Source organism: Chenopodium quinoa, unplaced genomic scaffold (genome assembly GCF_001683475.1).
Source record: "Chenopodium quinoa cultivar QQ74 unplaced genomic scaffold, ASM168347v1, whole genome shotgun sequence".
NCBI lineage: Eukaryota > Viridiplantae > Streptophyta > Magnoliopsida > Caryophyllales > Amaranthaceae > Chenopodium > Chenopodium quinoa.
In genome coordinates this window covers 2,601,131-2,618,652 of record NW_018742815.1, presented here as the reverse complement: position 1 = coordinate 2,618,652, position 17,522 = coordinate 2,601,131, and the positions used below count along the sequence as shown (strand labels likewise).

Below are 17,522 nucleotides of genomic sequence, written 5' to 3'. Positions count from 1 at the left end.
AACTTATAAAGAGTTACAATAACATTTGATATATATTCCCTCCGTTTATATTTAAGTGTTCCACTTTGACATTGACACTATTCATATGCATCACTTTGACCATTGTTTGTGCTTTACACGTAACATAAAACGTAATCAATAAATATTCATTAGAATCGTATCAAAGCATAGTTTTCAAATATCAATTTTTTTATAATTCATACTTATTGATAGTTAAATATTCCAATATATCATTAGTTAAAGACTTAAAGCTACATACTACATAGTCTACATTGACAAGTGAGCCAATCAACGAATCAAAGTGACGCACTTAAGGGCATGTTCACATTTACTTAAATTTAGTTCAGTTCAACTCCAATTAGTTCAGTTCAACACTTAATTTTCCTCTTTCATAAAATATTCATTTCACCTCAGCTCAGTTCAATAAATGTGAATAGACCCTAAATAAAAACTGGAGGGAGTCTCAATACTTCAAATCTCCGATACTCTCGTAGTACAATAAACGACAATAACACAAGTGAGTAAAAAATTTGGGAGAAAACTTAATTCACCCACTAGGTAGTCTACCCATGTGAGTTGGCAAACAATGTGGCATTGCTTATAATATGTGGCATGTACATGTCATTGAAAGGAATCAAAACACAATTAATGCTTTGTTGGAGGAAAGAGGATAATATTTTGGTATTTGTGGCTTTTGTTGTTCCTTCTCTCCCAATGACTGATTTTACCTCATCAAGCTACTAAACTAATGATTCAACAGGTTGCATGGTGAATAACTGAGAATCCCTTGGCACCATTAATTTTCATTCTTAATTTTATATATATATATATATATATATATATATATATATATATTTGAGAAAGATTAATTGGTAGACTTGGTCTACCCCTTTATCGTACTAGTGGAGACAACTCTATTTATATGACCATGACTTAGAAAGGTATTTCTTATACGATCAACTTTGTTTCCTATGATAATATTAATTTCTATTATTAGTTGATACATAATTGAAGTATATTCAAGAATGAAGTTCTATCAATTGTTCTTCGGGTGCTTTTGGGAGGAACATTTGTTATATTAATTCTTATCAAGATACATTTGTTAATATTAATTCTTATAAAGATACATTTGTTAAGGAACAGTGCTTCGGGTTCTTCACATCTTCAAAAGATTTGAATAGAGAGTACCTCCTCCGGAGTTTTTAAAATAGAGGATACGAGTACAACGTATAATATATTCTTAAAATTATATCTTATTAAATTTTCAATAAAATTTGTTATGAAATGTAATAGTAAAAAAATGTTAAAAATTTAATAATTACTTTACTCATAAGAGTATGATTGTACGAATGCATATTACGCGAAATAACCAAGCATTAAGATAAGGTATAACATCCAATAACATACGATTATAAAAAACGGTGTATACTAGTATGCTACTACTCCGTACCTTATTTAAGGAAAAAAGGGTGAACCTTCATAGCAAAGAAAACTTTATGTCATGATTGCTTATGTTATGAATATGAAAAATTGTTTATATTTCATCATACATAAAGTTGTTTCATGCATAATTATTAAAACATAGGGCATGTTCACATTAACTGAACTGAGCTGAATTGAACTTATTGGAGTTGAACTTGAATTGATTGGAGCTGAAGTGCTAAACTGAACTGAGCTAAAATGAATATTTTATGCGAGAAGGAAATACGGAGCTGAACTGAACTAAACTGAACTAAATTGATTGATTGGAGATGAACTAAACTGAACTGAAATTAAGTAACTGTGAACAGACCCATAATTTTGTTAGATACATTAAATATACTAACATTTAGGTTTAACAGAAATATAACAAAATTGAATTAGAAGGGGACGTGATGATGAAGTTTAACAGAGGGAGTACGACAATATAACAAGCAATTAACTTAACCAAGATTTTGGGTGTGTTCTATTTTCTTTAATTTCACTTATTTGGATTTATCTGAACTTAACTGAACTTATTTGAAATGAATTGAATTGATTTCATCTGAACTTTTTTGAATTTAGGGCATGTTCACTTAAGGTTAATTTCAGTTCAGCTCCAATCAGTTCAGTTCAGTATAGTTCAATTTAACTTATATCCTAATTTCCTTTTCTCATAAACTATTCATTTCAACTCTATTCAGTTTAGTTCATCTCCAAACAGTTCAATTCAGCTGCATATGATCCAAATTTATCATGTTTGTTAGAATCTGAATTTGAATATTGTTACAATCGAATGTTTTTATCGAAGGTTCTTATGAATCCATGACACCTATATATGATCTGTCTTTCAATAGCATCAAAATTTTAGATCATGCAAAACTCGAATTGCCAAATTGAAGCTTCAGTTAAGTTTGACTTGAGCTCGAATAATCCTAATCAAACCTAGGTCAAAGAACTTAACATGTGCTTGGTTAGAAGTCAATCTAGCTAAATTATGTCATGGGATGCAATCATATGATTGACTTGGTAATTAAATACCAAAATCCAAAAGTATGATACAAATCTAAACTAAATACAGATCCAATTAGTAATTTTGATGAGTAGATCCAAATCGGATTATCAGATGAACTGTTTTCAAAATTAGGATCCGATTAGACTCGATTTTTCCAAATCCAATCATTATTCAGGTAAGATTGGAATTGGTTTAAATAAAAACCGAACGATTTCAAACCTAAATGCATTTTATATCTCGTGTTGTTATCTAGATTATATATTCTAATGTTACATTTTACTATTTTTTTTTAAACTAACCTTTATGTATTTTCCCAGATTTATATCAATGAATTTCATCGGTATACTACTAATTTCATCTTTTAGTTTGAACAAATTTAAACGCAGTTTGTTTCATTATTTATGTTATAATCACTTTAACTTAACATGTATTGATAAACTATTACATTTTTCCAAAATCCCAGTTCATATGCTAAATTTTATTTTTTCTCATTTCTATTATCTTCATTTTTCAGTTAGAACAAATCTACCTGTAAAAAAAAAAAGTTAGAACAAACTAAAAGCATTTTCTTTCATTATTTAAAAAAATCACTTTTTTTCAAAGCAATTAAAAAATAATCACTTTACCTTAATATTTAATGTGAATTTTTTTTTTCCATTTCATGTGCTTAATTTCCCCCCCCCCCATTTTTATTAGTTTCATCTTCCATTTTGAACAAATTTAAACACACTTGATAAAATTTTTGTTTCCCAATTGATATGTTATTTTTTTTTAACGACCTGTATATGTTATTATTTAGTATTTTGTTTATTTTTTTTAAAGGGTGTATATAGTTTAATTTCCTAAAAAAGGCAAACCTTGTATTTAAAAAAAAAACGAAAAAAAAATTTTAAAAAATCCATTCATGTAATTATGTCGCAACCATATAGAAAAGAAAACCAAAATTACACTACATATTTTTTTTAGAGTAAAACGGTTATACCCCATTTATTCAAAATTTATCTCAAAAAAAAATTATAAATATAATAATAAAAAAACAAACAGACGATTGACCCCTTCCCAATGTTTCTTAGAAATAATGGAGTTTTTTGGAAAACTTGAAAAAACTTTTGGTATCCACCTCTGTACAATTCCCAGATGAAATCAAATATTGAAAAACAAGAGAAGACACTTCATATTCCACTCTTACTTTGAATCTAATCTTTGATAATTTCCTCTAACACTACCGTGGTGAGTTTCCATTCCCCGCTACTTTTGTCAAATGTAGCTATAACTTTAGCTTTACAACCGGTAACTTCACTTCGTGTAGGCTTTGATAGATCCTTCCCCCTAGGAACAAACTTTCCTTCTTTCTTACATACTAGCCTCAACCTTGTGCAATCATACTTATTACCACATTCAGTACCTTTGACATTTTCTCTACTTCTGATTTTCATTTGGAACCCATTTTGTTTTCCAAATTCATGATAATACCCAATGACATCTTCATAAGACGCAAAAATCATCCCTACATTTGGAGGAGCAAGTTTTTCTAGCATAGGATGACTTTCATTAGTTGCATTTGTATCATCATCATCTCTCAACACATCAATATTTTCATTCACTTCGTCACAAATAAAATCCGGTTCCGAATTAATATCAAAGTCCATATCGGAACTATCGTATTCACTGTCTTCACCTTGATACTCCATATTAAGATCTATTGTGGATGGTACTACTTTAATACCACTCTCATCCATTTTCAAATTTCTGCATACAATATATATTATAATTAGTCAATCATTATTAAAGGGAGAAATTGAAAAAAAAAATTCATATATTTTTTTTAAAAAATAATGAATCTGTTTACTTGAATAATATTTCAACAGTCAAAGACTTTTCTTTTTGGTAAAAAATTCTAAGCTACACGTTATTATTCTTATAATTTTTTTTTGTTTGTTTTTTTTTTTTGGCAAATGAGGGATACATCCAAAAATAAAAGAAAACAAAATAGAACAACCTAAAAGTCTAAGCAGGGGGTTTGACGTATGAGACAAGGGAATTGAAAGTTATTCTTATAATATTTAGTTTTCATGATAATACTTATCTCCTATTATTTGCTTTTATCATGTACTACCTCCGTTAAATATTATCTGCAACTTTGGAGCAGATTACGGTTCACGATGCAAAATTTGAGGGGTGAAAACTAGTGGAAGTTTAGATGATTTAATTAAAGTAGAGGAGAGAGAAAGGCTGACCCCCCACTTGCATTTGAGTGGGGAAATCTGTCAGTTTTTTTAGGGAAATAGATTTCCCTCTTAAAATTTCCCCAAAATTTCAAACAATTTGAAATTTTTGGAGATTCAAAACTCCCACCAAAATCTAAAAAAAAACAGATTTCTGCATTAAAGATGAGCATTTAAGAGGCATATAAAAGGAGCCTCATTCATTACAGAAGCATTCAATGTTTCTCCCAAAAGACAAGCCATGAAATTTTTAAGATTACACCATTAGTTTTCCAAAAGTTAGCACTAATCACAGTCATTAAGTCCCTAAATATCCAAAAAATTATCCTAACTAAAGTCAGTGCTGCACATGATCTTCACAAATCAGACGCTTCATTGGCTTGGCACCTCCATCATCCTTTTACCCTAACAGGAACGCCCCTTCTTCACAAAAAAAAAAACCAGCAGGGACTCCTGTTTTATCAATCTTGAGCTGGAAAAATTCACGTGTAGTAAATGTCATGGCAGAGTTAGAAGAAGGGGTGTTTTTGGAGGTTGATCAACTGTTAACTGAAGAAGAACTAGCAGAGCTTTACTATGACTATGAAGAACACATGCAAGATTATGGCTTGTATGATGATTCTGATGATGAAGTAATGGATGAACAGGGGCAGCAAGACAATGATCAACAAGCACAACAACAAACAGAAGATCAAGGCAACATTCAAGCAGCAACAAGCAGAAAATAACTTGATTTGCACAAGAAGAGGGAGATTGTAGATGCAATCTTACTTAAAATGCATAATGGCAACTTACCAAGAGGGTACATGCAAGAATTATCACACAAATTCAATGTACACAAATCAACAATCACAAGGGTTTTCAAGGACATTCAAAAACAGTTGGAACAAGGTGATGTGATTGATGTCAGGTCCAAGAAGTATGGCAGAACAGGGCCTAAACCAAGGGAATTTACTGATGAATTCCTACAGTCAGTGCCTCTGCACCTTAGGCAGACAGAGAGGAGTTATGCAGCAGCATTGAAGATATCTCATGTTACTCTTCACAACTTTAAAAAAAAAAGGAAGGCTCAGAACACATACAAGCAGCAACAAGCCAACTCTCACAAGTGACCACAAAGTTGCAAGACTGAAATGGATTCTGTCTTACATTAATCCTATCATTGGGAATGAAGACCCTACATTTGATGATATAGACCATGTCATCCACATAGCTGAGAAATGGTTTTATCTTAATCCAGATAAAAGGAGATTTTATCTCCTTCCAAGTGAGGAAGACCCACACAGAGTTCAACAGTCAAGAAGATTCAAACTAAAGGCAATGTTTATGGCAGTAGTGGGAAAGCCATTGTATGGGAGAAATGGGGAGCTACTACATGATGGGAAATATGGCATGTTTCCTTTCACAGTCAAAGAGCAAGCAAAAAAATCAAGCAAAAACAGGCCTGTAGGAACATGGGAGACCAAGGCAATACAAAATGTGAACAGGGAGGTCATTAGAGAAATGTTGCTCACAAAAGTAATACCACCAGTCATCTCAAAATGGCCACAAAGTCTAAGAAAAAATGTCACAATACAATGGGACAATGCAAGAACACACCAGATACCCAAAGATCAAGAATTCATTGAAGCTACTACAGCAAATGGGTTCAACATTCAACTGGTGTTTCAGCCACCTCAGTCACCAGACTTGAATGTGCTAGACTTAGGATTGTTCAGGTCTATTCAGTCACTGCAGTACCAACCATTTCCTAGCAACTTGGATGAGCTAGTGGACAAGGTCATTGAGTCTTATGACACATTCAAACCAGAGGTGAACAAGTACATTTGGATCACTTTGCAAAAATGCATGATCATGATACTGCAAGCAGAGGGGGGTAACAAGTACAAAATTCCTCATATGAACAAAAAAAAGCTTGAGAATTTGGGCATTTTGCCAGACAAGGTGGAGGTGCAAAGGGACATAGTGCTGGGAAGTGTAGAGTACCTAAACACAATGTTTAGGCCAACCACTCAAGGGACTCAAGATGCAGCAGAAGATATGGAAGTGGATGCAGATTAGGGGACTCAAGCCACAAACCAGGTTTTGTACACTGACAACATTGACTGCCACACATAACCACTTAACCTTTTTTTTTTCCCCTTATGCTATGGTTAATGAATAGGTGGTTAGGTGTATTTTGGTGATTTAGATTAAACTAACATGTTAGGCAGTCAAATGTGAAGTCTTTTGTTTATGTGCATCAACTTTTGTAATCACTGTATGAATGAAATGACAAAGACAAGTTTTTGAAGTGTTATGGCAATACATGTCCATCATAAAGGTTATCAATGGTATTGAATACTACACTTCACAACATTGTTACCTCAACAACAATCTCAAACAAGAGATTGTTGGAGCAACTCAAATGTGTTAAGTGAAATTCAATGGAGTCCCTTCATCATTTGAACCATACAAGTCACTAAGGGTGGAATTTCATACAGACAAGGGGGACTCCACACATTCACGGGGAAAATAACAGAAGGGGGGGACTCATTGAAGCACTGCTATAACAAGAACACCAACCCATAGACATTGTTCTCTACAAAACATGATCATTGAGAACATTGTATATACCACACAACAAAACAAACAAACCAAACTGAACTCAGCATTCATCATTCATCAATCACAATCCCTTATTCCATCTTTCTTAGTACACAAACAGAGAGATCAAGGCAACACTCTTTCAATCAGACAACCAGCATAAGGCAACATTATCACAGCCAAAAATACAGAGTACACCATATCATTCATGAGTATTACTCACAATATCACCATCATTATTACTAAAACATAATATGAACAACATTCCAGCCACACATGGTCTATAATTAAGCCACATGCATGCTCATCCAACAGATCCACCCAAAAAAAAACAATCCACCAGCATATGGGCAACATGACTCATATAATTCACCCACTAACAATATAATCCAGTAAAAAACAATCAAAGTAGCCCAGAACACATGCAAAAAATCAAAGCAAACCAACCAAGATATATGAGGGACTCAGGAATATAAATGAAAGAGATTAGGGTTAGGAATCGTTACGAAAGCAGTCACTCAGAGGGTTGAACCGAACGGTTCATCCGCCTCACATAGCAGTTGACCACAGGGACTGAAGAACATCCAGATTCAGGCTGCTTGGCAGGAGAAGAAGAAGCCTCCTCCATATCCTCATCCTCATCAGAAGAAAGGATGATGTACTCATGGTCTGGAAGCCCACGCATCCTCCGAAGAGCAACACGCGCCGCCTTCCTGGTAGATCTGACCTTGGGGGGTGACCTAGGCCTCTTAGTTCTGGCCTTTTTTCGGAGCTACAACAACCCCCAAAGCAGATTCAGCCACCAGATCTGCAAGAAGAGGACAAACAGAACCCAGATCTGCAGGAGCAGGAGCAGCAGAGCCAGATTCAACCACCATAGGAAGAGGATCTTCCTCCCTCTTCAACTTCCCCTCCTCCCTCTTCAACCGTTCCTCCTCATCAATACTCTTTAGGACTTGACCCAAAGCTCTGTATGTGTACAGAGTACAGTAGCCACCAGTTTCAGCGGATTCGTAGAAATCACGAGGAAAAGGGTTGCCAGTTTCAAAGCAATGGAGGAAGTGGTTGATCAGATTCTCCTCACCCTTATCATTTGTTTCTATGTACGCATCTTTCAAAGGATCAAGGTTAGGCATTTTCGTAGGGGACTCTTTTTTCTCAGAAAATGGTGTGGTGAAGAGTAGATCTGGAAAGAAGGAGAGGAAGAATCGAGGTAAAAGAGGAGAGAGAAGGTGGGAAACGATGAACTAGGGTTCATCTTCTAAAGAAGATTCATGAACATAAAGGGAAACCCAACCATCAGAAATTAATTTTTGGTGGTTGGGGAAGTCAGTAAATGAGGAGAGAAGGAGGGAGATGGGGAAATAAAGGGAGGGAATCATTAGGTTAGAGTAGATCTGATTAATTTTAGGTTTGTGAAATAAGATTAGTTTAGGAGATAATAAGGTAGTAATTAAAAAAAAATAAAACATAAGTAAGGGTAAAATGGTAATTTCATGCTTTTTTGTTTACTAAAAACGGAAAAAAATGGAAAGTTGCAGATAACCCTGATCATCCCGAAATGGCAAAAGTTGCAGATAATATTTAACGGAGGTAGTAGATATTTTAAGAATTTGTTTCCTATTATCTTGTTCAATAATATAGCTATATGTTTATTCCCTCAAAAAAAAAAAATTGTAGTTATATGTTTTTTTATTGTTTGATTAAAAAAAATCGTTTCACATAAAAATATCGTGTAAAAAAAATCGTTTACAATGTTTTCAAATATCATAAATAAAATGTTATAGAATAACTATCAAATAAAAAAAATAACTATCAAATAACTGATTTTTTAAACTAGTATTATTTTGATTAAAATTAAAATATTGACTATAAAAAAAATCGTTCTTAATAATTTAAGTTATCACATAAGTATATGATTAAATATAAACTATATCTGCTTTCAAGAAGATTATTTCATACCACAACAAATTGATAGATTATGACATAAAAAATAGTTTACTAACCTGTGATAAACTCCTTTAATATTGTTATCGGAAGGACATCATCACTTGAAGCCAAATTACAGAATAATAATTGTTTTGATTGAAGCTTGTATAATTATGGAGTATATTTTTTTGATAACGAAAATCATGCAAGACTTTATCAATAAAGAGGAATAGTTAGCACCTTCTTGTTGTACTCATGAAGAATGCAAATGGTCTTTTTTTAAAAAATAAAAAATAAAAAAAAAATTATTTAGTGTTGTACAGTAAATTAAAACTTCACTTTAATGATTTAGATTTAGAAAATTGGAATGCATTAAATATGTTGTCTAGTTCCCTGTATTATGCTTATTGGAAAATTAAATTGCATTATTAATGATTTTATGGTGTTAAGAGCACTCCCGGCAGTGAGGAAAAAAACCCTCACGAGTAAAAATAAAGGTGTAAAAAAAATACCCGAGCATTACGTTAGTGAGGGAAAAAACCCTCACCGTTGAGAGCTATGGAAAACGCACAAGAGTTGAGGGGAAATACTCGTGAACAGTAACCGGTGGGCCCCACATGTACACGCTGCTTTCCCTTTTTTTTTTTCCTTTCTGGCTTGCAAAACGACGTCGTTTTGCCTTAAAGAAGGGCGAAACGACGCCGTTTTGAGGGGCAAAAAGGGAAAAAAAATAAGGGGGCAGCTGGCCTGACGCGCGTCAGACCCAGCCAATGGGGATGCGACACGCGTCAGGCTTTGTCCTTCCAACCAATCAGATTTTTTTGCTTTTATTACAACGGTTATATTTTTGTAAGGTAAATATAACCGTTGTAATTATAAAAAAAAAAAAACAAAATTCACCAACGGATAGATTTTTTTTTTCTCTATAAATAGACATGCATTTTGATATATTTTGATATACCGTTATTGAAGTTCCCATGTGACTATTTAATGTGTTCATTACAAAAATGTGCTACTAATTCAAATGTTAAATTATAAATAAAACGTAATTGAAAAATAAAAAAAATATTATTAATTATAATTAAAACGTAATTGACAAATAAATAACAATCTTATTAAGTTATAATTGAAACGTAATTGAAAAATAAATATAAAAATTATAAATTTTTATTATATTATTTTTAAACGTAATTGAAAAGTAAATATAAAACTTATAAATTGTTATTAAATTATACATTTTTATTAAATTATTTTTAAACGTAATTAAAAAATAAATTATTTTCACATATTTTAATTGTATTGGAAAATTAAATATGTAGTATAAACATTATTTCAAAATAAAGATAAAATAAAAAGATGATGTGTATTATGGTGGGGTATAGTAAATAGTGGAGGAAAAAGTGATGAGAGGTTTTTTTTTCTCCTCATTGATGTAGTGAAAAAAACATTTGATGAGAGAAATTGTATGGGAGGAGTGAGAAAGTGGGTAGAGAGAGATTGAGAGGTTTTTTTTTCCTCACTGCTGATAGTGGTCTAAAAGTGGGTCAAATAAACAGTTTTTATTACACATCATTGCCACGTCAGTTCCACATCAACAGGGTAAACTACCCAGTGGGTAGGTGTATCCATGCCCAAAAATTTGTACCAAATACACAAGAACCTTTCCAAAAAAATATGAATTTGTTGAAAGAATTTGAGCATAGGAGATTACAAGTACGTAAAAAACCCTAAATTTCCCCAATTTTAGTGAAAACGAGAGCATTTCAGACCAATGTTATCTGGGCAGAGGCTAATTGTTGGCGAATTTGGTATGGAGATTTTAAACCTTAACTTCCGGAATTCAGAAAAAATTATTGTGAGCATGCAAATTCTTTATTTATTTACATGAATTTATTGGAATTATTTGCGACATTGATGTTAGGTTCTTAAGTTCTTAACTAATTACCTAACTAATTGTAATTGTACATGTTAAATTTTTTTGGTGAAGTAATTGTGCATGTTAATAGCTTAATGCTGAAATTAATATCTATATTAATGCTAATTGTAATGCTGGAAGTCCAATTCTAGAACTTGTACCTTTTTTTTAAAGGTAAGATAAAGGACTTTACTGAGCTGGTACCTCTCACAAGTTTGGCCACTGCAGCTTCGCAGGACTTTACTGAGCTGGTACCTCTCACAAGTTTGGCCACTGCAGCTTCGCAGGTCATCACGGGAGAGTAGAGGGGGAGGTGAGGGAATTCCCCTACGGCCCTACTCCAAAGCATTTGTAGTTGGTGGGGCTGGAACTTATGACCGGGTGAGTTTCCCACTAACTCCACCAAGCATGCTTGGTTAGAAGATGGACAATTGTATTACCCCATAGTTTTATGTAGACAAATATACAAGATTGAGAGTGTACAAATTATATGGCTCAAACTCTTAATATGCAAGGAGACTCAACTGCATAATTCTTTCACTCTATCTGTTGCTCTGTAACTCATAGTAAAACGGTAACCCTTTTGTGTTTTACAAGTTTGATTGCAAGATTTGATATAGTTGGTTGAGGATTCATCTTGTAATCTTGATGTCCACGAGTTCGAGTCCTCCCAACTGTAGGTGCTTAAGGGTGTAAGTATCTTTGACCCTTCTATGATTGGGGTTTAGAAGTCAATAGGCGGAGTTAATGAAATATGCTTTATGCCCTTAAAGTCATATATGAGCTACCAATGTTGAAAGGCTTCAACCTTGTGAGAAATAACATGCAGGGGTGTTAAATACCATAATTAAACTTCAAGCAAAACTATACTTTAATTTGTTGAGTTATTTTTCTTCCTGTGACAGCTCTATGCTTCTAGAAGAGATCGGAAGATTTGGGCTTTTGTCTGTAATGCCAAATTGTCATAGAGAATTTAAGGCATAACACAACACATTTCTTATCAGTATAGTATGTTAAAATTCCTAGATTTTAATTGGAATTTTAACAGTAGTGCTACTTTCTTTTAAGGGTAGTTGAGCCACATTTGACATTGATCAGTTGTCCAAACTTTGTAACCTTACACAAATTGGATCATAGTATGAAGTTAGCACCACTAGATATCGCCTTAAGATATTTTCATGTGATGAGGGATAATATTGCTCTAAGTTGACAATGTTTGAGCACAATAGTATAGAAGAACAAGGTCCTAATAGCATATAACATTGAGGATTTCATGTAATTATCGATTATGCTATTACAGTTCCTCTTCCAAAATGTCATTCATGACAATGAATTACGCATAATGCCACACTGATACAAGGAGAAGTGTACATATATATAGGCATATAGCCATGAACCACTTTTTTTTTTTTTTTTTTTTTTTTCTTAAAAGTTTCTTAGAAAAGGATCCAAATGCACTCCTCTTACTAGACTAGACATGACATAGTAATTGCTGATGAATAGAGCAAAGAATTGCAAGGCCTGAAATGTCATATATATGAGGTGAGTTGCATCATTCCCAAATCAGCACCTTGAGGATAAACTTTATGCTGTTTGAAGTTCTTTTTATTGGCTCTTTGAAGCTGCCTCGTACGCCAGATCAAAAGCATTCTTGATGCATGAGGTCAGCTTCTGTGAGTCTATGAGGCCCTTTTCAACTCCTACTCCAATCCTCACAGTTTGCATGTAACTCATGATTGTTATTACTAGGCTCTGCAAATCCGCAGAGTAATTGTTAGTGGTGGATGAGGGGTCAAGAGTTAACTAAAGCATTAAATCAGTACTGATTCTGAAAACTGTTAATCTACATGAAGGAATAAGCAATTTGTAGTTAAATTGAGGATGACATAGATCGATCAAGCAACATATATAACTGACAAATGTTTAGGAAATGATGTTTAAGGTTTGCATTATCAATCACTTAAACTGATGGACAGAAGTATTATGAACCCTTACCTTAGGAGTGCCGCAAACCATGAAGTATATGCCTTTGACAGGATGGTTAACCAAGGCCACTTTTTCAATTGGACCTATCATATTTGTCATTCCCATGCTTGATTTATTCATTGTATTGTAGATAAGTTCAGCTGCTGCCTGAAACAGAATTTATTTTGTTTTGTTTATTAGTCTTTCTTTTTATTAGTATAGTTAATCAACAAACTACCATTCTAATATACAAGCTTGATTGATTAAGTATACAAAGGGAAGTTATCGGACTGGTTCTGTTTAGTTTTGGAAACCTGTAATAAGTCTAGTGTCCTCAAATTTTATACTGTACACGCCAATATTCAGAACTGCTTAGTTTCAGTAAGTATGATAATAAGATTGTTTTTTATGCTATTTGCTTACATAAGACTAATTAAAGATATTTATGTCAGTATTTTAAGATAAGCCAATATCACTTGTGTATAAATTTCTGATCGTCAATAACGTGCATTTAATCTGGACTTCTTTTCAAATATAGGTAAATGGAGACGGAGATAAACGTTCCACTTCACATGTGTTGATAAAAAAAATTCATTGATGTGGAAACGTCTCTGAATCATATTCACTTGTGACTGAAGTTTGTTTGCCCACCAAGAGAATTTCTACTAAGGCAAGTACACTTTTATCTTGATCTAAGGCATCCTGAAGTCTAATGAAAGCTTAAAAAAAGACAGCATGTGCATAAAGAAATATGATCATTAAATTCATGTACCTCAGGTCCTTTGCATTTCCTTTCAATCTCTAGGCACTGAGCTGTGAGATAAACTGCTGGTGAATTTCTGAGCCTCGTAATCTGTTGCTGTGTTTTATAGACAAAATCAAGGGGGTTGGAGGAGTTATCATCAATTAGTTCAGGAATCGCTACATGCAAAAATGCAAATTGGTTCCCCCACATCTTGGTACTTGCTGTTTTCATTTCCTTAACTGAAATATATCTTGTGATGTTCCTAGTGTTGAGCAGCACCAAAGCTGTAGATTGTGAAATGCTGGATTCTGGGTCAATTTCTTGCATGTATACTCGAATTCCATGGAAAACTATGCCTGCAAGAATGTCATTGATTGTCTGCAGGAGTAAACAGAACAGTCAGTACCAAAGTTTTTCAGTTCTCTTAGCAAATCCTATGCCAATCATTATTGGGTGATCTTGCTTTTATGAAACATTGATGAATACTAGATTGAAATAAATAGAGGGAGCACAACAAGTACTACTTTTTTTTAAAAGAATTGTTTGTCTGCAACTACTTTAGTACTACATCAATTAGAATTCATGTTTTCTAAGGCTGTTTTATGGGATTATATGCCTTTATGGTTGGATTATAAATTTTTGTTATAAAGTTTAGGATGCATCATCCAATTTTTGGAAAGAATTTATGCCTCCGTATTATAATGCTAATTAGGCGTCAGAAAAATCAGCTAAAATACGGCCTTTACCATCTTTTCTGGACTGAAACTATTTGTATTTATTACAAACATTTTTACTGATTAAAAGTTATTTCTTGCGATATAAGTATATTTATTTGATTTATTGCTGTATTAGTTTTGTCATATTGATACGAGTAATTTTTACTGATTTGATTTGCACTTACTAAATAAAACTAATAATTACTACGGAGGAATATTATTTCTTAAACTGTTTTAATTAAACTATACAAAAAGCAAAAAGAAATAGAAAGAACAACGTACCGTTCCTACTCTTGCTTTGATTAGTTTAATGTGGTCTAGGGATAGTTCAATAGTAGAGATTTTGGTTGGTTGGAAACCCTGACTCTTTCCGGACCTGATGGGTGTCTTATCATCAGGATTGTAAGTGCTTTTCAGAATACTCCATCCAAAATCATAGGCTCCTTTGAAGATTGCAGATATAGTTTGTGGCACCCATTCGATAATCCTTGTCGAATTGCTGCTCTTGTTTGCTGAGCTTGATCGAGTAGTAGGAAAAGTTAACGGAAGAGAAGGATTATCTGCTCTTTTTACGCAGGAAAGAAGTGCTCCCATCAGAGAGTAGCCGTCACCAAGTGCATGGTGAAGCTTGAAGATTATATGCCCAGCTGCTTTGCTTGTTGGGTACTTGAATATGTGAACTTCCCATAAAGGTCTATTTTGTGGCAATAAGTCTGAACTAGTTTTTGTCAGATATTCGTCGAAGTATTCGTTGTATGATTCAACTGATACGCCCTCTGGGAATCTGGGAATTATAAGGTGATCTTGAAGGTTCACTTGTACTTTTTTCCATTGCTTTACACCTTTCTTGTCATTTATCTGCTTGAAGTAATTTTGCTAGTCAGTAACATTGTAACACTACTATTTTAAAGTAGAAGTGAAAAACTAAAGGAAGATATGAAATGTATTTATTACCATAATAGAAGAAAATCTCGGGTTAATTGGAAGGAAAACATCTCGTAGTTGTGGAATTGCACAGGAGTCATCGACGGGAACTTCTGATTCCAGAACTGCAAGGATGCAAACTGACAGTGATTTGCTGTTGAAGTATTGTCCGGTAGGAGATACTGGTTCTGATGCATCCTTTTCCTGCAGGTTGATTTTTTCCGTTTTTATTTGCAACTTAGACTTCATTTTCTCTTATATGGATGTATTACAACTATCAATGAACAAGTTTTTTTTTTTCCTTTCGTTTGTAGGTTGTGAAGGTGAGAAGTGGAACAACGTTAGCGGAATTTATAGGACGAACGTTTGGAAGGAATGTAGAAAAGGTGCTTATTTCACTGGTTATGGTCATGTTATTTAATATTATCTCAATCAATCATCGAGTGCATAATTTTCTTTGAATTCAACATCATGCATGTAAATACGAGTATTAATTTCAACACCTAACTGCCATGATTAATTTGTTATATTTGTCAATTGTTACAATTTTTCTTAGTACTCCTTGGCACATGACACTGCATCATTATTAGTCATACTGCTTGTGAGGTTCATATTAGCTAATCAAAATATTACCTTTTAAGTAATTCCTCATATGCTAAGGATTACTTGCTGAATTTAGTAAAATGGCTTAGGTATTGACCGAAAAATGATAGCTGTTCTAATAATTACTCTGCAATGCTGCAGTATTGTTGCCTGAGAGGCTATGAAACTGCATTACCTGCAATACATTCAAGTGTGTATGTATAGAGTGTCTAGACTGTCAACTATGAATTAACACGGCCATATTTGCTGTCTGTCTTCATGGCACCGTTTTATCCCTGCAGTTTTGCTGTCGGTACCATTATAGCATGATTAGCATCGCCGTGCATGTAAAAGTTACGTTAAGTCGTTAAGCAAGCTGTTTGTGATGTAAATTGTGTCGCTTATCTATAGCTCGGTTCATTGTGTCTTCTGGCCGGCTAGGAGTGTTCAATTGGACAAGCTCTTGATGAGAAAACTGTAGTCTACGTTGAGGGCACTAACGGCATTTCACCCCCTTGCTACGTGTCCAACTGTTAGACAATTAGCCGGATATTGATTTTTACCTGGAGATGGTGATTATTTGTAGACTAGTAATAAATAGTCCATTAGTCGGTGTAGTAGTAATTGCTGAAAAAAGGGCACGGGTTCCAGCACATGTAATGCTTTAATGTTATGTGTTGAATGATCAATTGATCACAGTTTTGTGCTGAATATTGACTATTGAAGCAGGCCATGACAATTGAAAATTAATGTACTGGGTTCATTGACTTCATTCTATGTAGAAATTAAGGGGATAAGATTGAAGTACAGTGAAATCTGAACCAGTTACTGCTGTACTATTTTTTGGAGGTCAAAAACATGAATGTTCTGAGAAGTAATCTGAACAATTGCCAAGATTGTGAAAATCACGGTTTCAGTTGGGTGAAAAAAAGTTGGGCATTTACTGATATTGATTGTTGTCTTGTTGCAATTCAATTTTTTTTTTTATTATCACCTTTCATACTTGTTATGTGGATGTCATTTGCCATCTTGTTTGGTTGATTAAAGTCTTAAGGGGTAATTTCAAAGACTTGAGATTGAATCCTGTTGGAAAAAAATACATGTTGATTCCATGAATGATAATAGACAAACCCAAAACTTCCTTGGAACAAACTCTACCGCCATACTCGAATCAAAGACATGTCCTGCTTCGGTTGTGCTATGGTTTGGAACCCACTGCCTTAGAAGCGAAATACGCCATCACCGGTATAGGTTTTCCGGTGACGCGCCCTCCCCCCCCCCCCCCCCCCCCCTCCCAAGTTTTACACAACAACCTCCACAATTCGTTACTCAAGAACGGTTCAGATGTCAAAAGGATAGGTTTGTGTTTATATTTTAGAGTTCAGTATATTATTAAATTTCAGAAAAAAAAAGGAAAGAAGACAATACTCGTATTTATATTTATCCCAAGAATAAAACTCAA

The 17,522-nt window shown here is 33.8% G+C and overlaps 3 protein-coding genes across 3 annotated transcripts; 1 reads left to right on the top strand and 2 right to left on the bottom strand.

Moving 5' to 3' along the window:
- Window positions 1–3,669: 3,669 nt before the first annotated feature.
- LOC110725416 (protein FAR1-RELATED SEQUENCE 8-like) lies at window positions 3,670–4,212 on the bottom strand. The gene has a single exon (XM_021904897.1). The coding sequence runs from the start codon at window positions 4,210–4,212 to the stop codon at window positions 3,670–3,672; it is 543 nt and encodes a 180-aa protein (XP_021760589.1).
- Window positions 4,213–5,198: 986 nt separating this feature from the next.
- LOC110725415 lies at window positions 5,199–6,759 on the top strand. The gene is made up of 2 exons (XM_021904896.1): window positions 5,199–5,394; window positions 5,873–6,759. The coding sequence occupies exons 1-2, from the start codon at window positions 5,199–5,201 to the stop codon at window positions 6,757–6,759; spliced, it is 1,083 nt and encodes a 360-aa protein (XP_021760588.1).
- Window positions 6,760–12,378: 5,619 nt separating this feature from the next.
- On the bottom strand, window positions 12,379–16,077 carry LOC110725736 (O-acyltransferase WSD1-like). The gene is made up of 5 exons (XM_021905203.1): window positions 15,509–16,077; window positions 14,837–15,412; window positions 13,866–14,216; window positions 13,124–13,261; window positions 12,379–12,880 (listed from the first exon to the last, which is right to left on the bottom strand). The coding sequence occupies exons 1-5, from the start codon at window positions 15,725–15,727 to the stop codon at window positions 12,734–12,736; spliced, it is 1,431 nt and encodes a 476-aa protein (XP_021760895.1). The 5' UTR covers window positions 15,728–16,077; the 3' UTR covers window positions 12,379–12,733.
- Window positions 16,078–17,522: the final 1,445 nt, after the last annotated feature.

Excerpts from the sequence above, each read along its gene's own strand:
- LOC110725416 (XM_021904897.1), bottom strand. The coding sequence starts at position 4,212 with ATGGATGAGAGTGGTATTAAAGTAGTACCATCCACAATAGATCTTAAT.
- LOC110725415 (XM_021904896.1), top strand. The coding sequence starts at position 5,199 with ATGGCAGAGTTAGAAGAAGGGGTGTTTTTGGAGGTTGATCAACTGTTA. Across the intron at positions 5,395-5,872 it reads ACAACAAACAGAAGATCAAG|ACCCTACATTTGATGATATA; the intron begins GCAACATTCAAG and ends TTGGGAATGAAG.
- LOC110725736 (XM_021905203.1), bottom strand. The coding sequence starts at position 15,727 with ATGAAGTCTAAGTTGCAAATAAAAACGGAAAAAATCAACCTGCAGGAA. Across the intron at positions 14,217-14,836 it reads TCAAAGCAAGAGTAGGAACG|ACAATCAATGACATTCTTGC; the intron begins GTACGTTGTTCT and ends TTACTCCTGCAG. Across the intron at positions 12,881-13,123 it reads TGGTTTGCGGCACTCCTAAG|AGCCTAGTAATAACAATCAT; the intron begins GTAAGGGTTCAT and ends GCGGATTTGCAG.